Consider the following 23,143-nt stretch of genomic DNA (forward strand, 5'->3'; position numbering starts at 1 on the left):
GAAACAAGCAGCGGAGGAGAGACAATGCAGGGGAAACATCTGCCTCATGAATTAAAGAATGATGATTTATATAATGTGTGTGTTTGATCCTCGGTAATAATAATATCCTAACAAATATCCTACAAAGGGTTCTAAAGATGTTCATGTGTCCGTGTACCTGCCGATGTGAGTCATCTTGATGCGCTCGCTCGGCAGGACCTCCACTCCATCTTTGTACCACTTTCCTGTGACCTTGTCATCGGACACCTCACACTTGAACATGGCCTGATCAGTAGCCCTGACTGTCAGGTCAGCAATGTCCTGCAGGACCTCCAGTTGTTTTTCTGAGGGAGACATCAGACACCACAGAAGAAGAGTTCACAATGTCAACATTCACTACCATGAGCTGTTAGTTTGTAAAGAGGTGTTACGAGCCAGTCATTAAGATTCATCGTCAGCATGGAGGGCAAACATTTCAATGACAGAAAAACATGGCTTTCATGTAAATACTCTTACAATTGGACTCCTCTGTTTAGAATTAGATTTTTAATAAATCAATGAGAATAAAAACGGTGAATGATTTATTGGTTTGTTTATTTCCTCTAATACTGCTAACACTTTAATCAAATCGATTTGAATATGATATCTGCCAGTAGTACCTTCCACTTCCAGCTCTCCTTTAGTATGCCCCCCGTTTGTCCAAGCATGGTACATTCCAATGTCATCCAGCATGGCCTCCTGGATGATCAGTGTGTGCTTCTTTCCGTCCTTCTTGAATCGATATTTTGAGTCTTTGTCTTTGTGAAGCTCTGTTTCCTCAAAATACCTTGTTAAAAAAAAAGAAAGGATATAAATGAAGCGTTCTTAGAAAAACGCATAACAACAAACTGCAGAACCTCCAACACTGAGAATACTTTGAAACATTTTAATCTACCTCACATTTAATCATGTGAAAATGTAAAAATGATATCACTGCTTCGTTCAACAGAAGAATAGAATTATTATTTATTACACTTGACATTGTTGCATAATCTCTCGGGGGTTTTCATCTCTCCTTTTGCAATGCATTCATTACTTTTAATACGGTGGCCCTGAGAGCTCAATGCAATGTTGTTTTATTTGAAGAACTATCATTATTAGAACTATGATATTAATAAAACATCTAAGCACCATTCAGAAGTAACCGTGTCAGATGTCTGGCCTTCATGTCAACATTATATTTTTTAGCTCTTAAGATCATTGTCAATACAGTTGGGAACTATAATACTAGTGAGCTAGTATTTCTGGTTTTACTTTTCATCTAATAGATATTAAATCAACCTTATTCAGGGGAATGGGGTGGACAGACAGAGGCCAGTTTGATGACACAGAATACAGTAATAAGATGTGTTTTTTCTTGTCAGGTTTGGCCTTGCTTAACGCAGAACCCACAGATCACCAGAGTTGAGATCTGACTCAGGCCCTACTCTCATGTTTCACTTCTCTCCTTACCTCTTACAAACCTGTGTGCTAGTCCCAGTGGGAGCTTCTGTGAGGCTGCTGAGCCCAGATCCAGCTTCTCCAGCTGTAACATTCCCTGCCCATGAGTTCTTTAATGACTTTATTGTTTATCTTGCAATAAATTAAACACTGAGCTTGCTAACTAGTATAGCTTGTCAAACATCCCTCTTTGCCAAATCCACAGACAATTAAACAAATTGAAAACTGATTGATAACTAGAGGCATATTGGTGAAGTCAGCTCAGGCTTGTGAGCCTCTGCAAGCCTAACCTAACAAAAAAAAAGATTGAGAGTTATCCCTTCAATGTAATGTGCTATGGTATTTGAATTTTAAAAAGCAGAGGACACTGTGGATTTGTGTTACATTTTTTGTTTTGCAGTATTTTTTCTTAATTTTGCACATTTGTTGACATATTCAGGAGGAGGATCGTGTGACTGCCTGGGGTTTCTCTAGTTGCATGTGTGTTTACTTAAGTCAAACTATGTTTTGGGCCCTTAGAGCAATAAAGTCAATATTATTATAAACATTTCTGAATAGCTTCTGAGGGGAAATAAAGACGTGACATCATGTGAATCCATGCTTGATTGGGCTCATTTACTGACCACATGACGTGGGCGCCCTCCTCTGACACCTCAATCTCAAACTCCACTCTCTCTCCAACGACCACATGATAGTCATCCATCAGCTTGGTGATGGTCACCGGGGGTTCTGGACAGGGCAGAATCCAGCAGTGTTAAAAAAATTCATACCAATCACATTACATAATGTGAAAAACTGTCAAAATAAAGATGATGCACCTTTGACAAACACCTCTGTGAAACACTTGTCCTCCCCGACCACACACTCATACGCAGCATCGTCAGCCAGGGAAGTCCTATTGATGGTGAGTGTTCTGACATTCCCCACTGCCTCCATGACATACCTTGAAAAGTGACGGATTAAAGAGACATATTCGGGGTCAATCAGAGTGCAGAAATTTTCTTAATATGAAGCTGTTGACAATGTTGCACAATATTAGTATCAAAAAGTTTTCATTTAAAAGTCACTTGAAAGGCGCTTTTTTGGATTTCGCTGGATTTTTGTAACATAGACCAACTTTAAACATTTTCACCTGAGCCTCTGATTGTTCTCACATTCAAACTTAGAAATGTGTTTGTCTGTCCTGGAGGGGGATCTGCATATCTAACATGAGGCCTAAGATGTCCTGGCAGGCTGATTTGCCTGGCCCTCTGGGAGGCTCCATGACTGGCTTAAAATAAAATGTGTTGATGGCAGCATCGTTTCAAAGTATGACTTTGTGGCTAGGATAAATTTAGAAGGATATTTTTAAAACACTCCCCATTAAGTCCATCTACGCTTGATGGGAAGGCCCAAGACTACTTACTAATTAAGCTAATGTCCTGAATGAGGCTAATGGTGAAAAATTGACAGTAAAAACAGCCATCAAGAGGATCATATTTGGTGTGTGTTTGTGTGTGTGTGTGTGTGTGTGTGTGTGTGTGTGTGTGTGTGTGTGTGTGTGTGTGTGTGTGTGTGTGTACTTGGCTGAGGGTTTGATCTCCTGGCCATTCTTCAACCATTTGACCTGGACGTCGGGATCGAACACCTCACACCTCAGGACAATCTTCTTCCCTTTTTCCACTGAGTAGCAAGATTCGAGTTTCTTCAGGAAAGCTGCAGAGAGGGAAAAATAAGAATGCACAATTCATCAGCTGTTTTCTGTGTCCAGTGTCATTGTGAACATCTTGGTTACTTCTCCCTCCCCATTCCCCCTCCCCTATGTTAGGATCTCCCCTCCTAATACCTTTCCTACAAACTTCACATACCTCCCTACTTTTCCCCTCACTTACCCTCACTGTGCTTGGGCTCGACAACCTTCATCTTCTTCAGACGTTTCAGCATGCCCCTCAGGTCGGTGATGCCATACTCAAAAGCGATTTTCTCGTACTCGCTAGGATGAGCACTCTTAAGCAATTCCCACACGTCAATTTCCGGTTCCTGCTTTACTTTTTTTTTCCTTCAGTCGGTCAAGGAAAAAAGGTTTGTATGTAAATGGAACAAGAGAAACAAAAAGGAAAGGAAACCATTTAACTGACTGTTTAACTGGCTCATTGTCAATTCAAAAACAATCAGATTCTTACTTCTTGGTTGCTTTAAGCAGAGCGCTGAAATCCAGATCTCCTTCGTCCTCTCCTGCATCCCTGTGTGGACGGAAACAGAGATATACAGCAGTGAAATCAAGAGCAGGCATATCTGCATTGAATTTACTATACTGTCATATACCACCTGTGCGGATTACAAATAGACAATGTGCATTCCCTCTAGTGTATTAAGACGAAGGCTGCAGAGAGACTGGCTGGAACTTACGCTCTCTTGAAGGCAGACAAAATATCGGCCTGCTGCTCCTGCTGCGCAGCTGTAACGGGAGAAGGACGCACATTAGCGCTGGATCAGATCAAAACATCAGGGCAAATCTGGAATGTGTGGACATCTACGCAGGTCAGAGTATGTTTCCACTCACCCTCAACGGTAATCTCAAAGGTACAACTGTCACACTTGTCTTTAGCCGTCACCTCACACCTGAAGCCCCCAGCATCTCCAGGAACCACTTTGATGATCTTCATTTCATAAGTATAGATCTGGTGGAAGGACATGATTCATTAACCCTTTATTTATGTATTCTCCAATTCAGACTGTGTAAAAATAGTTTTTTGTTTCCATAGTGACACTAAATCTTTCTTATACTTTCAAGTCTTCTTCGACACAGGTTGATGTCTATTTTGTAAATTTGTATGCCATTAAGAGGGAAATGTACATTGAAGTAAGGTATGTTTTGAGGCGTGGCAACCTCTGATTGACATGCGGCTTCCAAGGTGCCTTGTAATAAAAAAAAAGAGAGACTAAGGTTTGTGTAGAGTCCCTGTTATCCAAAAGTGATCACTTCTGTCCAAAATAAATGAATAAATTAATTAATCACGATGGCAGAATGTGAAAACCTGAAGTCTTGTGCTTGAAAATGAAGTAATGGAAACACTTCCCTTGTAGTCAATGTGTCTATCACACACCTTAGTATTTCTGTCGTAAGTTTCTTTAAACTGCATGTGTTTTCCAGCTTTGCTGCCAAGGTCCATCCACTTCCCTTTCAGCCATTTCATGGTTGGTTTTCTAGTCAGGGTGGTTGAGTCAACCCTGGCAGTGAACGTGATATCAGATCCTTCCAATCACAAACAACAATTAGGTCCTGTAACATTATGTGATCAAGTTGCACGTTTTGGATCGCTCCATCGATTATTTCTGACCTGCAATTGCGACCACATTTTCTGGGGGCTTCTCGACGAAGAGCCCAGAGAGCTCGGTCGACCCAAGCTCTGAAAAGGAAAAGAAAAAAAATATTTACACTACCCTAACCCTTTAGGTGATTTGAGTTAAACAAACACTTACAAAAGACTGTCATGCCACTGGCAACATCCACAGGAAGCCAGAAACAAAAGTGCACAAGAAAATGCCAAGACATTTTTTCAACAACCGCGGAAAATTGAAATACATTTGCATTCACCGCCTGATACAGTGCAAACAGTGTATTCTGTTATAGTAGAATTACTTCATGATTAAGCAGCAGCCAACCAGAAAAAGGACTGAAAGTCGGAAATGGAAAAGTTTAAAGAAATATATTTCTCAAACATAAAAGGACACACATTTTTTTTTAAAAAGAAGCAAATTAGCTTTGGATTTTAAGCACATATAGATTGGATAAAGCTTTGTATCAGACTGTCCTAACTAAAAAGCAATAGATCTAAAAGAAAATGCATTGACACAAAGCTCAAATTTAATATTAGTCAAAGTGCTGTTCATTATGGATAGTGGCTGTGAGAAATTAAAACAAAAATATAAATTCCTCATATCCATGGTCATTATAAGTTTACACCCATGAACCTTGTTTTTGACTTATGTTTTCTTTTTCCATACAGTAGCCACATTATCACATCTAATGCATTAAAATGCAGAATGCCTCTTCAATACCAGAGGACAAAGTCATCTGACTGGTAAAAACACTTCATATTCTCAGCTCAAAACACATTCAAGGACAAGAGAGCGATGTGGACGCTTCATGTATCCAAACAAGCAGGAGCTCCAGGGATACATAATCACTCAACAAAGTATCATTGACAATCAGAAGGTCCAGAATGTGGTAATGAGCTCTGATAGAGCTAAGTATAAACCCTCTTGCAAGTAGCACCTGTTGACCTCCATACATCAGAATTTTCTTCCCGTATCAAATACTAGAATGTAAATAAGAAAACAATGCATATTTAACATTAACATTAGTTTCTAATGATGCTAGTTCCTCTTTAAATATAAAATCAAACCATGGGATGCTTACATCTTCATTTCCTAAAAGCACATTAGCATGCTGTAAATTGACACAGGCCCACACTGTGCCTTCAGTTTCCCTTAACCCCCCCCCCCCCCAAAGAAAAACTAAAAAATTATGTTTGGATTAACAAATGGAAGTATAACTGTTCACTGTTATACTGTGCCATAAGTCAGAGTGAACTCATGAGGTAAAACAAGGCAGAATGAATTACAGAATGATTATTGTGTTGTATTAATATTACATTAATACGCCACACCATGTAGAGCAATCAAAACAGGGTCTTATACGTGAAAGTAAGATCATGACTGTTATCAATCACAACAGAAAGTAATCAAATATGTTGATTACTGGGCTTTTAATCACCAAACCTGGAAGAAATTGAAATTATCTTGATTACTTCCTTTGGACTGATCTGCTGTTTGTCAGAAAAGACTCATTACTTTACCCCATACTAAACCTGTAAACATTGGGGGGCCTTAATAATCAATTAGGATGTGATGTTGGAATGTGTACTATTTTTTGTTTGGAGAACTGATTCAAGCAGCTACTTCTTGGTAACATTCATCAGCAATACTGGTTACTACTACGTTAATACTAAGTTCCCCAGTACAGAGTGCAGTTAGCCAACAGATGATAATCCCCCCTAAAACACTGCACACCCCCACGGGTATGGCTTTAAAGAGCCATGGTATGATAAGCTGTTCCCACACAGATATTCCACTAATAGAAACATTGATGGCAAAATCATTGGGGTGTCATTCCCACACTAGAGTTGGAGACTGGGGATCAAACAAAGACAAACATATAAAACTGAGACTAAAATCTATTGTTTCTGTGTTAAAAACTTAACAGTGTGTTGATGATTCTGCACAACTTACATCCACAAACTCTGCATAGCAACCAGGATACAATGTTTGGATCTTTTTACATTTTGGAAGACATTTATTATTATTATTATTATTATTATTATTATTATTTTTTTTTACCCTATATTTAACCAATTTCACACAGTCATTAATCATTTGATTGCTAGATTTATTTTTTTATTCTCTTCTCAAATAATGCCTAGCAATAAATGCCAGTTAGGACGTTCTATAAACCAGTTCCCATGGCTAAAGTTGGATACATATTACATGTCATATGAACTTTGCTTTACCCCTAAACTATACTCAGCTGCTGCCATTGGATTAGCATTACTTGCTATCAATGCTACCATGCTTAAAGGTGCCAAGGTGTAAAATTAGTGTTTTGCTTGGAGAGAAAACAAGCTCAGTAACAGTAACAATCATGAGACGTTCCTATTGACCATATTCAAGCCATTTTCCTCTAAAGATGCTCATGTTATGTTGTACTGCTGTGTTACTGCTTTGCAACTCCTACACGCTTACTACTTATAATTTCCCGATCTCTCGTTTGATTAACAACCCAAGACAATAGAAAGAGCAAAATCTGGAGTGACAATGGGTAATTTTTTCAAGATAAAACAGCACATTTAAAAAACTCATAGCATTCAATAACTTCTTAGCTAACAACACTGACTGACAGTGTTCCAAGATATCACAGAAAAAGAAAATGAAATTTAAACTTATTTTTAATTATCTAGCTTAATTGTAAACATAGTCTACCTTGTTCATAAGCTAACATCCCAACACTGCAGTAGCTGAGAGTAATGTTAGCTAAAAATGTATGCAATTCCTGTGGTATCCTATGACACTATCAAGCAGATGCTATCGTTGGCTGATTTCTTAGTGCATTTACACAATCTATTGTGTGTCCTTCAACACATATATTTAGGCTTAGAAATATTAGATGCTAACATTAACAGACTTTAAAAAGTAAGTACATTTCTTTCTTTCGCTTAAAATATACCCCCCCCCCCCCCCCCATCCCTTTGGATATTCACTACCGATTATCATTTAAGTTAGATACTCTATCTAGAAGTAGAAAAATCATAACTATTCTTATTTATTTGTGTTTTGACAAGAAACCTGAAACACAGCTGTATGACATTTTTACAGAATTTATCATTCCATCTTGAGCATGATGTCAGAGTAAAATAGCCATCACATGAATGTGGTCAATTGTATAGGGTTCACACTTGTTGAGTGGGATTGTTGTGCTTTGCCACTGGGCTTGCATTGTCTTCCAACATATGGGAAAGACCTCAGTCTGACCCCCGACTGGGACATCTACACATCATTAACTGGGACACTCTTGACAAGCAACAGAGATGATTTAATGTGCTCATAAATGGTAGAAAGAGATAAATGGACAACAGGAAGCGTTGATACAGGACCAGCATCACAGGACCCATTCCCAAAGGAATTTATGGAGATGACATGTAACTAAACTTAACATTTAATAAGCTCACCCTGGATGCTTGAGTCATAACTGAGCAGGCCAGATTTCAGGGCAAAGTTTCCGCTCAGCAGTTGGCCTACCCAAGATAGAAACCATATTGTGAGAAGAAAAAGTAGCCATGTCATCTAGAGGGGTCCGAGGCTGAACACTTCTCTGCGAACCCCTGGTCCAAAAGCCTGGAAAAGAAGCAGCCATAATGGATAATTTGGCCATCTGCCATGCCTCCTGGTTATGTCATGACTATCTCCTCCACAAGTGAAGATTACGGCCTTCTCACTTCAACCAGGTGTACAAGTGGAAAAAGAGCTATATGTCAGAGTCCATCCTTGAGCATAGTAGCTACAGGACAATTTACATACAGTACATGTCAAGGGCACCGCAGGCATTAGCTGCCTTTCAATCCCTGAAGTCTTGGCACTTCCACAACCCTTCTTCATCCAATCTACTCCTAATCAGTCCAGACAGGGTGGGTGTCCAATGTATCGCTGTGGGAGCTGTGCCCTTGAAAGACCATGGCAGACAGTGACTGGCTGGAAACATGAGTCACATCTCTTGAATTTCACTCGTTAAACTTGAGTTGTGGTGCAACCCCAACATTTTCAGACAAATGATTTATGAATCACACTGTTTTTGTGGACATATAACCATATAACGTTTGCAAACCATCAACAGGATTTTTTATTTTATTGTTTTTAGCCTTTATTTTACCAAGAAAGAAGCTTGAGATTAAAAGAGTTCAGCTGTGATGAAGAATAAGACATTACGCAGAATTTGTTCCAATTGGAGGCATTGATGTGTTGACTATAATATCTTGGATGACTTCGCTGCACCTCTAGCATTATGAAGTAAAGGAACAACAATGAAAGGGACATCACATCAGATGACACTTGGCATGTGAGCAGCAACAGCTGCCATTTTTCTAAGATGACTGTTTAACATGAACCACAGCTGTGTTTCCATGCTTATTGTTCAAATTGCCAAAGGGACAGAGGCAGAAAGGAGTTGGTATCATAAGTAACAGATGGGATGGGCAGCACTCCTCATGTAGGGAAACACATTCTGTATTGCTGGTAGTCATAACCAGAAAAATTTGTCAGCAACCTCTCTGTAGTATTAACAGATACTAGCAGTTCTAAACTTCAGTTGAGACCCCTTTGGTCAGATCTTTGTTTTCTCTCAACAACCTTTTGTGTTGAAGTCTTAAGATGTTGCATATGCCAAGAGAAGCTGCTTTAAAGTTCTAAAATGTTTCAAGCTCCTTTCAGCAGCAATCTTCATGTGATCTCACAGATACAATCATGTAGCAAGCAACGACGTCATTCATACTTACTGGTATTGGTATCAGCCTCTGATACAATTTTAAATACATTACAGGGCATTGGCGAGTATGCAAACCAATGTACCAATCCAATACCATAACAAATAAGACCCCAAAATGAATTTTTTAAGTATATTATTGTGTGACAATAATATATTGTGTGACAATAGCAAACAACAATAAGTGTGGTGCTAGCAGAGAGTGTAATATAAGTCAAAGATGGAACACATTCAGTGTACTTTCCACCCTTTATATTATGTTTATTTTTTAATAGCAGTGGTTTTTTATGGGCACTTGGTATCGGGGTGACTCATGTCTAGATGTCTTAATAGGTATCAGGAAATAAAATGGTACCAGAACATCTGTAATTGAACAATAAAGATTTATATAATGCAGTTTCAGTCCAAATTGAAGTATTCAGAAAATGTTCAAATATGGACCAAGGTCCACTAAACACTTTGTATATTATGTGACATCTGGTCTACCACATAATACCTAGACTCAAATGATACTTTTGAAGGAACAAAAGTAAATGATCGTCAGACACGTCAACATAAATGTTGCTCTTTTTCTTACCATCCCCATCACCTTCTGAATCTGTTGCAGACAAGGAAGCAAACTTGACTGAAAAAGCAGCTTGGATGCAATACTTTTTACACAAGAAATGACGTAGAGTTGCAACAAAGACCACTAAACAAACATGAATCAGAGGCACGATGCAACATCCCGTTTCCTATAAAGTCAATTCATTTTGCATAACCCAGTGGAAATGTTCTAGCATATTTTATGTTACTGCATGCCAAAAATAAGGAAACATGAGGATAAACAAAAAATGTAAAAATACACGCAACAAATCCAGGAGAAAACTCAAAAACAGAACTTGAATTAGAGTTTGTGCTGTATGTACTAGACAAGACACCAGTAATCTCTAAAAACTGACCATTGTGAACATACCGTTGAACCAAACCAAAGTTTGATTCATTTGGGAACTTTTGTGAAATCATTGTGCAGTCAAAGAATGAGTGCAACTTCACACACTTAAATCAAAACACATATTTAATAGCAAAACTATCGACACTGGGATCCATAAATGTTTAATTTCAAAGTTAAATTAATTTTGGATGAAAAAAAAACACAAATAAAAGCCAGTCTCAAAATGTTTTTGATTTCCAAATGTTTTACTTTTGATTATTGCTATTGTTAATCTATTGCTAATGCTGCCAGGAATAAAGTCAAGGTGTCACTGTGATCGGAACAGGCCAACAGACTTGTTTCTTACATCTTCAGCATAAGCCCCTCCCCATAAAAAACAGGTCAACATCAAGAAAAGTTTGTGACACACTGCTCTTGCTCTGGAGAGCACACTTGACAAAAGAAGTGTTGTGTTATTTTACAATTTTCTAATAAGATTTTTTTTTTTTAAGTAAATGCTGAGCAAGAGCAGTCTGCAGAATCTAATCACACCTACTTCATGACTCAGTTGAATGTGCAAACACAAAAACAAATAAACATGAGTAATTTATTAAATATGTTGGATTTCAGTATTTAACCCCTAATTATTTGAATTGCATTGTGTATAGTTTTGCTTTTAAAAGTATTTTTTATATTGCATAATGAAGTCACAAAAGTATCCCAGTGAGTTCATGCATTGCACATACTTAATAGTACATGTTCAGTACTGAAGTTACAACATATCATGATTTAATAATCTTTAGAATATTTAGAATTATATATTATAATTAGGTAAAAACATTCCTTGAAATATCAATTCATGTATTTTTGGGATGTACAAAAATACATGAATCGTTATACAGGTCACCTGAAAACAACCTGTAAGAGCTTAAAAATGCAATGAGAGTTGAGCGTAATTTTCACACAGTGTTGCTCATGTATGCACGTATATGTGAATACATATGTTGGATTACATAGACTATTGCACCCACTTCAATGTACAGAATTTTGTCTTACCTCCGTCGGCTGAGGGTAATTCTATGGGAAATGAACGACAATTAGCTTTGGTTCCAATATTAACTGTAAGAATCACTTTATTCAGTATAATGAGTCACAACTCAAGAAAGATGAGGAGAAAGTCAAATGAAAAATGTGTATTCATTGGCTGACACTAAGAGGGGCCTACCAGCTTGCTCTGGCTGTGGTTTAGCTGTGCGAATAAAAATCAAGATTAAATTATTGAAATAATTAAGATAATGAGACCTGGACAACGTTTAAACTGGGAGCAACGCACAGACCAATCAACTTCAGAAAATCCCAACCAAAACCGCACACACAGAGAACATTTGACACTTCATTATTCTCACATTTCACATGCCTGCAGTAAAACATGACCCAACGGTCACCAAGGGTTTACAGGTGTATAAAATGCATCCTGCTGCAGTCACTTGGTGTGCAATAAAATTCACAGAGACGGCTTTTCCTGCTTGCATTACACACTCGGATTCATTTTCTACAATCCAAAGGTCCAACATGCTAAAAGAACACCTCAAAGTCTACTTAGGGAAACAATTCAATTAAATCTGTTACTACACACTGGAGAAATGTGACGCATGCTGTAGGCTAGCTAAGAAATGCTCAATCATATGTACTAATTGTATTATCCCCCTTCAGCAGCGTTATGTTGTCTGGTATCATATGAATCACTTATAGGCCTATCTTCTTGACTCAATAATTGCTTTACTTAATATCCAAGACAACACCACTTGTTATGTATTATTCAGATAATTACCCTGACTGATTAGTTCAAATGCATTTCTCCAACACTCAAGTCCAGCTCAGAGCCACTTCACGTCACATCTTATCACTGTGTGAATGCACTGGATCATTCAAAGTCACAAAAAAAGTGTCCCTCACCCTCCTCTGCTGGCTCTTCAGGGGCTAAAATGAGTGGACTTTTGTTAGAAATAGCAAGTGTAAGTAATCCCACAGTAGCTCCATTGGAATATATATATATATATATATATATATATGTATATATATATATATATATATATATGGAGCGCTACAACAGCTGAGCTAATAGAGTTTATCAGTGTGTAAAACATACAACTCAGACCAGTATAACATGACCACACACTTGTAAAAAACACAAAGCATATTTCCCATTCTGAGTTTTTTTTGTTAAACCTTTCCGGACAGTTGAGTAAACAGCTTTGGTCATCTGATCTACAGTTGACATATTTTCAGTGTAAATGCTTTGTAGCCTATATGTACAGCATACTGGCATAACAGAATAAAAATCCTGATAAAAGAATGAAGTTCAGAAATCAAAAATTGGTGCATGTTGGTTTAACAGACTTATAGTCAGAGGCAGTATTTTCTTGACACGAGCACTTGAATAGATATGTGGGCATGAGTGAAAATGTGAGAGCTGTAATCAAGTCACTGTGTGATAATGTAAGGCACACAAAAGGTCAATAGGCAAATGCTGTAGAGCAGCTGACTTACCCTCCCCCTCCGGTTTAGCTGAGAAATAAACACAGAACAAGGAGACAATTAGAGACATTGATCACGACTTCATCATAAGACATATCAATAACATATTGTTACATATTACACATTACATATGAACATATTACACTGTTACCAGTTTCACCATCAAGTCAACAACCTCTGAGGTGAAAAATTAAGCCAACAGGATCACGTTAGCTACATGTTCTTCTGATAGTCTGTGGTCGAAGTTCAAGTTAAAATGTATGTTATATAAAACCCCACAGGATAAAATAAATAATAGATAACATATTTTAGGGTCACTTGTATCTTAAACTCCGAGTGTTGACGGATCTTAAACCAAATGTTCCGTTTAAATTACACCCAGTTCTAGATATTTATCAGGATATTTGTTTATTCAGGATTTATATAAATTGATCGATTAAAGCGTTTTGAGATGTGAGATTTAGACTTCATGTACGATCATCTTAAACTCTATTCATGAGGTAAATGGATTTTCTAGTCTATGAAATGTCAACCTTACAAGTTTCCTGTCAGCTGTGCAACACCTGGCTCTAATATGTGAAACTGATACTATTGAAATTTAACACACCATCTTTTACTTATTGGCAAGATGTTTCCTTTGGTCAAATGGAAGCTTTGAACGATGACAGACAGTCAATTTGTGGTGTGTGAAGAGCTTGGGGTGTTATTGTTGAGGCCTAAATCTGGTAAAAGGAAAATTCCCTTCAGAAATAGAGGCGGCTAATATAACTCCTTGAGAGACTGTCTCTTGGGGAGGGGGTCAATGCCGTAGCTGGTAAAGGCCAGGGTCGGTGTCTTGTGACCTTCCTGAAGTCGAGCCACATTCTCCTAAGATGAATACAGTCTCCTTGAATAGTCAGTCGGACTTGACCTCAGTTACTTTACATTTCAGTTGAGGCTTGTCAAACTTAGAGCTTAAAGTGGTGTAATAAGGCTGGTCAGTCAATGATGTAATGATAAATATTAAGATGCTTTGCTCTGTAAATCAGCTCATGTCTTCATGCTCTCACATTCTGTATACTAAGCTGACCCAAATGCATTAAATGCTACAGACGCATTTTGTTATAACTTTGTTTACCCAATATGGCTTTTTACACAAAAGCTAAATATGTAGCTGAGCTCTACAAACAGAGGAGCACAGCTTGTTCCTTTGTCAGTATGAAAAGACATTTGTAAATGGTACTCAATACATCCTCTAACACTGGTGTAGGTGCTGTCTGCGCCCAGTGAGAGGGTTTAACACCTGCATTGAGAGTAAATCTGCATCAGCATCTGCTAAGTCAACCCCCTCAGGGTGAGAATCTTGATCATTTTCAAGTTTGTGATGAAGCTAGGTAATGAACTTCTTAACAGCTGTTCCTCTCAGTTTAAATGTCCTCCACAGACACTTTCTGGAGCTTCAGAGATTTGCAAACTTGTCAGAATTGTTGTCAATGGATAATTAATAGCGATGCTTCTTGAAGTTTTTTTTTTGTGTTGAATTTATTTTATTTTCCTTCTTATTTAAGACTATTGTACATATTTGCCTCCTGTTATCTTCAGTTTGTTTTAAGAAGTATAATGAGTTATGATTAAGGATTGGTGGTCACAGTTTTCTGGTGGTAGGTTAAGGTATTGCAGGTTTTCACCTCCGTGTTTGTGTTTACCTCCATGTCTCAAACTGACAGCTTGATTTATGGTCGTCTATAATTACTCAGACGTAAACAAAGATATTGGATGGCCTGGTCTTATCAAAACTGTTGGGAACTTCTGGGTGTCCCTTCACGGCATGCAACCAAGTTTATGAAGATATCACAGTCATATCATTTCATACCTTTTGGATCTGTTTTAAGCAAACACAAGTATAAATGTAATTCCTATCACATTACAGTAATTGGCATTGGGTTAATCTAAACAAGGTGGAATTTGAGCCATATGGGACATGGTGTGCCAGATACTTTAAGCAATAAAACAATGTTGAAAAGCAATTAAATGCCTTGATTTATTAGTTTAGAACTCCTAATATCCACCCCATAGCTCCCAATGCTAAAAACCATGTAAAACACTACTACATTACTCCAAGAGCTATTGACAAAAACGATTTGTCCGTACATAATATTTGTCTGGAAAAGATGTAAAAATGTCTTAGGGTTTAAAGTTTAAGTTTCATAGCGAGCTGCTGATATAAGATGAAGACATTACCATAGTGTGATTCATTCAATCTTATATGTTTATGCACGTCTCGTTATGGGATAAAGAAGCTGTGGGCAAAATGAACAGAAACTAATTAGGCACTAATGTAATGTGGCCTCACGCTAATTAGAATTTCTCTCTTCATTTATTATTTTTATCTGTTTGTTTCTTCATTTGTTTTTTAGTGCTGCTATTTTTATGTTTAGCTCTTTGTGCATATTATGTCCAAAAAACTATATATCATTGCATCATTTCAGTCTACACTTTTTGTATTTGTCAGTAGATGTCTTGGTGTGCCATGCTAGTGTTTCATCTGGTCACAATAATAAAAGTTAGAACAAACTAATAATAACCATAAATGAAAGCATCACTTCCAACCACTGAGTTGGAAACGGTGACGATGTGCTTGATTGACTACTTTGGATCATTGGGCCTTCTGAGGCATTAGGGAACGTTCTGGATGGAAGTGACAGATTACATAATGATTTATCTAAACTTGGACTGCAGAAGGGCTGCAGCAGAGAACCTGATATGCTGCCGTGTGTGAAACCCTATGATCTAATGAAGGAAAAAGAGGAAAGTGGAAAAGGTCAGGGGTTATTGCAGAGTATTTTTAGCTACTTGCTGTGGGCAGGATCGGGCTGCTTGGTAAAGCAGCACTGAGACAGTTTCAACTCATGTTGGGTGTAAATACAAGAGTCATTAAGGAAGTGGGAAAATAAGGGTGCTATATTGTAACTATAGGCTTTTGTTTCATATTAATGTAGGAAGACACTAATCAAATCAACTTGTTTCATTGAAATATCACTGAGTATTGCTAAGAAACATCAAGTAGTGTTTAAATTTAAACATTGGCTGGTTATCTGACCCTCATACTCAAAGCTTTGCAGCTTGTAGCTTGGAATAAAAAGAGCAGTGGAGTGGTGCAGACACGTATCAAGCCAGGATAATTCGTCTCCATATAAGATTAAATCAGTAGCTGTGATTAAAAGTAGAGCCTGCTTAGGTTTCTTGGATCATAAATAAACAGGTCCTTGCTTAGATTTGTATAAAAGATTAACACAGGAACAGGTGCGGAGAGAAAAAATCAAATAGTGTAACGGAGAATTAGGAGTTATGTGCTAACAAGTCCAACAAAGCCGATAAGGTTTACTTTCACCACGAGGGGTGTATAGAGTCTAACGGATTGGTTTGAAAGGCTCAACACTTTTCCTACAGTTTGGCATAAAAACTCAACTTGTCTAGCTTGAACTATCCACTAAGACAGTCTGTTATCTAAGGTTCCAGTACCATCATTGATTTACAGCCACTCAGGGTTAAAGGAGAGGATGGATGGCTCCTGGAAGTTTAAGGACAGCAGACATTGGTTTATGATAAAGTAGCATTAACTAGAGGAAGTCCAAACTACTTTTATGCACTAAAAAGGTGCTTACAGCAAGATTTCTATTTCGTCTTCTACCAAAAAACTAAAAACTACTGATGGTATCAGAGACCCTATTTAGCAGTTTGTAGTCAAATATAATGTAGCAGTACAAATCTCAGTATTATTTAAGTTTTACACATTGGACTTATGGGGATAACTGCATTATCCTATAGTTACAGTAGCTAGCATGAAACCTAAGACAGCCTCCCATAATGCTAGGAGCAAGAACACAATTAGCTGCAGCAGTATTTACTTATTTATTTGCTTTCTGGCTGAGTGCCAGTTAAGTCAACAATATTTTGCTCTCTGAACCGGGATCATTAACATACTGACCCCGATGACATCACTGCAGCGCTCTCTATGGGATTATTTATGACCTTATATATTAATATTAATATTAATATTAATATATTGTTAATATTTTCTGCGGACAGGTGACAACAAGGAGGCAAAGAGGCACAATGATTGTCTCTATGACATGTTAAGTTACTGTAATTGAAATGTTATAAGAGAACTCTTTTAAGTAAGTAAATTGCTTCAGAAGATTCTGATTCTTATAAGATCATACTACAAAGCATTTGGTTTGTGATGTCTTGTTTCTTTTATTTAATAAATTACCTAATGTTTTGTCGAGCAACAACAAATGTTATAATAACATTTTACATGATAGCAATGCTCTTGTCTATGATTGCCTCATCATACTGTATCCAGAATGTTCAGAGTGTACAGTGTGCCAGGAGCACATCAAAAGTGCTTTGCTTGCACATTTAAGTTACAGTGCACGATGAGGTCATCTGATATTTATGCTTTCTTCAGTTGCAGTAAACAACTATTTTGAGTCATATGGGGTTAAGCTAACCCCTAAACCCTAACCATAACCCCACCCAAACCAACCCACCCCACCATAGCCAATTGAACTTTTATCTAAAATTATTTTATCTCAAATAGAGTTCGACATTTATTAATCTCATCCTATAACAGCAGCCACATGCACATACAAATCCAGTATACAGTATGTTTCCGTTTTTTTTATTTTTGAACACTTTTCCTAATATAATTATATATATCTCGAATCTGATCTTAGGTACGGACGAAAACACGATCATTCTTTTAAAATCAAAAAATTGCCTTGTATACAATCCATCAGTTCTTGCAGCATCCTCAGATATGAAGTAAATCTTTAAAGTTTATATACATCACTTAAAATATCAACCAAACCAGGCTCCTAAAACTTCAGCATCAGCATTGCCCCTGTCTCCAGTCTAATTACAATGAATTCTACTCGCGAAAAAAGTATGTGCATACCTGCAGGGACCGGCTCAGGCATGGTTATTCCTGTGTCTTCTCTCTACTGCTGTAGGACTGAGGGGCTTGTAGTGCTTATTCCTTTTATTTCTCCCCTCTCTGATATTCAAAGCTCTCCTGGAACTCAAGTCACCCACACCCTCCAGTGAGCGAGGAGAGCAGGAGACGCTGACGACACCCTTAAGGAGTTCAAGGGGAGAGGCATTCAGAGCGGGAGCGTGATAAGGTGAAGAGACAAGAGGGTGAAGTGGTGGTGAAAGAGGTCTTACACATTTATGATGAGATTAATGGACTGTCTAAACCTTTTGAGCTCGAATGTTCACAGAGAAATATAAAAATACACAGAGATGAAACACCAACGGACCCGTTTTTTTACACTTCATCTGATGTCAAACTAATCTTACACTCCTCACCTATTATAACCCGCATTAAGAGCAGGATCAACAAGTATTAAATAGATTTAGTGGTTTCTTACCTCACCCGATACTTCTAGATGTGCTGCTTTTACTGTAGTGAATCCAAACACCAACTCAGAATATTATTTACATACTTTTCTTTTCTTTAAAAATGATGTTTGATCATGTTATACGTTTTCTTATATCAGACTGAATACAGTAATGTCCACTATTAAATGTGTAAACTATTGGTTATGTTTATGATTCTGTGAGACACTGGATAGCAATGACTTATCGGAAAAAATCTATTTTTTGTGGCTAACAACTAAAAGAGAAGACATACAGTATATCAATCTTTAATGTTTGGAATATTAAGCAGCAGCCAGTAGATGGTAATCTTAGCTTAGCATTAGTGCTGAGAGCGGGGGCACAGCTAGCCTTACTATGTCCAAAGCTAACATAAACCTATACTGTAAGTATCGCTCATGTTTGTTAAATCTGTAGAAAGTTTAATTCTAACTGTGTCTATTCAGCATTTTATAGGGGATTCTTTCTTAATTTATACTATTTAGTAACCCTAGATTTTGACAAACTCCTGTCCAATGTCTGTTATTTTTTTAGTTTGGAAGGTAATTAATTCTATTCAGGAAAAAACATAGACTGAAAATAATGAAAAACAAAGCCTGAGTAACGTCATTCATCTGTTACTGCAGGGAGCTTTGGAGTCCCATCGATGCTGGAAATGCTGTCTCAACCTAACTTTGAGTCAACCTAACGACAGGTTAAGAGCTGGAGCTGAGGCGGGTTTTAAGCCTCTTGACAAACCATTACATTGTGATTGTCTGTCAGTCAGGTCAGCCACGGTATTATTGTGAATAACGCTTATCCTTCATAAAATCGAAATGATGAGTTTTCAAAAAATGTCCCCGTGCAGTGTGTGCCGATCGAGACAATGAGCTAATCAGACCTGGTTCCTTTTTTCAACCAGGCTGTCAACATGTTAGTTTCCGTTGTAAAAACAGGCTATTTTTTAATGGGATGTGTATTTGACTTCTAGTACTTCTGCAGCGAGCCTCAAGCGGACACTCGACAAACTGCAGGATTTTACACTTCTGCATTAGCTTAATTTTTCAACATCAGAGGTTGAGAAAAACATCCTGGTCAATGAATGCAGAACTTACCCTGAACACCAAAAATTCAAGACCTGCAAAAAATCTAATTTAATGTTGATTTAACATTTTAGCCCAAAACCTTGATATTGTTTTCAAACCTAATTAGATACTTTTCTGATGCCTAAACCAAAACAATGGTTTCATTAAGATTCTACATCTCGTGGCTAAATGCTGAGAAATAGATGCACTTGTGTTAAGTTTAGGCACACATACAACTTAGTAAGGTTTAGGATAGGATCAAGGTTTGGGCTACTGTATTTAAAAAAAACATTTAATTTGAGTTTCAAGAAGGACATGAACTGCTGTCCCGGGAGAGAAAGAGCAAAAATCTGGGGTTACCAAACAGATACATCCCCATCAATCCAAGCTTGATATGGTCCGATCGCCTGGCAGCAGGTCGCGGTCACATTGTGAAAAGTGGGTAGGGTCTTTACAGCACTATTTCACACACGCCAGCCTTCTGTTTTTAAAAGAAGCCAGTTAGCATGTCTTGGAGTGGTTTGATTCAATGCCTACAGCTAAGAGGAAGAGGACAGTGACAGATGAAGCTGAGAAGAAAAAGAAAGTAGAGACCAAGAAAGAAGCAGAGTGTATCCCCCTGCAGATATTATTCATAACAGATTGCGACATAACCTCAAGCTATATTCTTATCAGTGTTATCGTGGTCTCGTGTTTATAGGCTTTACCGGGTGCAGAAAGTCATTGGACCCAATTTATGTCTCAGGTTTGCTTACAAATAAATAAATATATCCCCCTTATGCCAAAAAGTTGTCTCTTTCCTTGTCGATCGTCAGCATGAGCTTAGTACTTTTTGAACCTTACAAACCTACTTAACTACCTAAGCTACCTACCTACCTAACTTTGAACCACTCTGATCTTCCAACAGACATGTGTGCCTGTTTCCACTATGTTCCAGAAAATGTCCTAGCTTTTTCAGACTTAATGGTCAGCTACAACCACAAATAGTCTCCTTATGTGGTAAACACTGTGGTTAACTATCTTATTAGGAAGCAAATGAATTAGCCACAGGAACACACTGGATAGCTTTGATAAATTGGCCTTCATCTTCTCATCTAAATATATTCACATCCAAGATGTCAAATTCGAGGGTTCAAAAATCCTTAATGCATTGAGTGATTACAAGTACTGCTTGGTTTCCCAAATGCTGCTCCTAAGATCCTATTTGTAGCACAATGGGGAAAGCCAGATGGTCAGCTGACCACAGTCAGTAACATTGTACTTTTATGATGCAGCAAAGGCTTCCTCCTATTTACGGTAATCTCGCCGTGAAGATTCAATTCTTGGGCATGTCTTCATTACCTGTCATCATCTCTTGCAGCATCTTTCAGAAATGTGCAAGCGTCAACAGCCGGAGTCACTGTGGAAACAGGTCCCCTGCTGGTCAATGTGTGAACCTGTGAACGGGGTAAGGAATGTCAGTCTACAGGGACCACCAGACGGGTGTAACTATAGCTGAGGAGGTTGAAATGTCTCCAGGAAAAAAGAAGATTGATGGCGAAAGAGAGGGTGGGTGGGCGGGGCTCTAGGGCCAATGCTCATAAGGTGACAAACAGGCTGTTAGCTTAATCATGCAGAAGGATCATCGCAAGTCACATGAAAACCTCAAGCTAACAATGCTGTTCAAAGTTACCAAGTAGTTAATTTGCTCTCAGGCTTGTGCTATAGAGCTCTAATACTTGAATACAATCCCTGCACTGTTTTCTTGTACTTGTAATTTTGGCCAACAATCTCCCATTCCCCCACGGGCGTCGAAATGAGCTTAACCAAATTCAATATTTTAATATTTAAAATATTGATCTTTTTCCTTCTGCGATGTTGTATAAGCGTCAGTATGGTTAACAATGTCTTTATTACCTTTAAAACACTGCATGCTGAGGACTTCCTTTTTTCACACAGCTGTGTTATTCTAAGAAGAGCTCTTTGCTGTGTGATGTGACCTAATTCATCTGAACTGCACAGTCTTATCCATAATATCAAATCCAATAGTCAATGTCTTTTTGTGATTATTGATCCTTGTTGAAAACTGTTAGCCATACACTTAACCACTATTAACCAATCAGAAGCTGTGTTCCAAACCAGCACTGTTACAAATATCAGTCAGGGCTAAGCGCAAACATCGTTTGTTCAGTAAGAGGGCAATCCCTGCCTGTTATCAGCGGTTTTTAAATCAATTTTTTAGAATGTTTTATGTAGTGTTGCACATGATATAAAGACGAGTGTGACTCTAATCAATAAGAAGCAGATTATTCTTTTCACATTTTGATAACAATGTAACGAGGAGACATGACATGGCAGTTTATTTCAGTTCTACTCTATTTTGCAGAGGTTTTTTTTATGTCATCTTGACACAGGAATTGATCAGATGTGATGTCAGAACATAGACAGTTTGTACAACTAAAATATGTCTTTTTTTTTTAAATCTGAAGTTGATCAACAGTTTTAAAAAGTTCCCTTTTTGACGCTTACCGTCCACGATAAATTTCAGGTTTAAATCTTTTTGACCTTTTCAAACTACAGAATGAACTTGTGAGGTGAGGTGCATTTATTTGCACAGTGATAGTGAAAAAGCAATGAAGTGGTGAACAGTAAACCGCATAAATGCTAAATAAGGAGAGTAATTTAAAATGGCTCTGATGCAGAAAATGCAATCACAAAAAAAGTTTAGTGCATGGAAATGACTCTGTGTGTGTGTGTGTGTGTGTGTGTGTGTGTATGTGTGTGTATCTGGCAAAGGAATAGAAGCAGATGGAGAAGGGCAGTGTATATATTAAGTTTCTCAGAGAATCCTTTGAGCAGTTCTAAATGGTGATGATATGAAGCCTCATTGGCAACATGAGAATAACTCTTCCTCAGTCAGCATCCTGTGTTTGTGATGTGATTAGTCAGTGATTAGTCCAGATCCTGTGAATCCAGTTCAATGGCATTTGTGTGTGTAAGTACAAATTGAAATTGAATGTTTGCTTTGTGTTGAAAGGATTTTAGCTGACGTCGTTTTTTTCCCCCCTGAAAGAAATGCTGAGATGTTCATTTTCGGCGTGTAGAGTTAAAACAGCTGAAAACCTGACAAAACTGAGATTCTGGCAGTAGTCCAGTATGAAAACTGCATTAAGAGCCTGGGGATGTTCACTTACATTGCTTCTAATTAGTCCTCTTAAGTTTTCTTCACTTTGTTATCATGAATTTTTCTCTTTGACTCAAGGATTTACCAGACTGTCAGCTTCCTTGGGGATAATATAAGTGAAAACTTTTGGTGCTGAGAGTCGCTTTTAAATCTGCAGTCTGTCTCTCTTGGGCTGTTCACATTCTTTACCTAAAGTAATCTAACCGATTGTTTTCTATGTCTGCCACAACAAAGGATTAGATCATATTTCATAAGGAGATTCTTGCAATTTAAGTATCTTCAGGGAGGAGACTTGATAATGCAAATTTGTAAAATTTAAAAGGAAGTTTAAAAAGTTTACAGCCTGACTTTACAAACTGAAAGAGGAATTGTATTCAGTTAGAATAATGGTATTCAAGGGCAACTACAAATATCTGAGGACTTTTACTGAGAGCAGTTTTCATGTACAGTCACAGGTATTATTTTCATTCAGGCACAGTAGTTTTGGTTGTCCCTGCAGAAAACTTTTTTTT

The 23,143-nt window shown here is 37.8% G+C and overlaps 1 protein-coding gene across 1 annotated transcript in view; it reads right to left on the reverse strand.

Moving 5' to 3' along the window:
• The window catches only part of LOC132955005 (myosin-binding protein C, fast-type-like), a 24,147-nt gene extending 6,106 nt beyond the window's left edge, over nucleotides 1-18,041 (reverse strand). Inside the window, exons 1-13 of the mRNA XM_061027603.1 lie at nucleotides 17,923-18,041; nucleotides 12,996-13,013; nucleotides 4,779-4,847; nucleotides 4,545-4,693; nucleotides 4,001-4,118; nucleotides 3,847-3,895; nucleotides 3,621-3,680; nucleotides 3,330-3,496; nucleotides 3,021-3,153; nucleotides 2,277-2,401; nucleotides 2,082-2,187; nucleotides 639-805; nucleotides 158-323 (exon numbers count right to left, since the gene is read on the reverse strand). Coding sequence (XP_060883586.1) covers nucleotides 158-323; nucleotides 639-805; nucleotides 2,082-2,187; nucleotides 2,277-2,401; nucleotides 3,021-3,153; nucleotides 3,330-3,496; nucleotides 3,621-3,680; nucleotides 3,847-3,895; nucleotides 4,001-4,118; nucleotides 4,545-4,693; nucleotides 4,779-4,847; nucleotides 12,996-13,013; nucleotides 17,923-17,944 — 1,349 coding nt within the window. The 5' untranslated portion in view covers nucleotides 17,945-18,041. The remainder of the gene's footprint in view (nucleotides 1-157; nucleotides 324-638; nucleotides 806-2,081; nucleotides 2,188-2,276; nucleotides 2,402-3,020; nucleotides 3,154-3,329; nucleotides 3,497-3,620; nucleotides 3,681-3,846; nucleotides 3,896-4,000; nucleotides 4,119-4,544; nucleotides 4,694-4,778; nucleotides 4,848-12,995; nucleotides 13,014-17,922) is intronic.
• Nucleotides 18,042-23,143: the final 5,102 nt, after the last annotated feature.

The sequence above is a fragment of the Labrus mixtus genome, chromosome 21 (assembly GCF_963584025.1).
Source record: "Labrus mixtus chromosome 21, fLabMix1.1, whole genome shotgun sequence".
NCBI classification, from domain to species: Eukaryota; Metazoa; Chordata; class Actinopteri; order Labriformes; family Labridae; genus Labrus; species Labrus mixtus.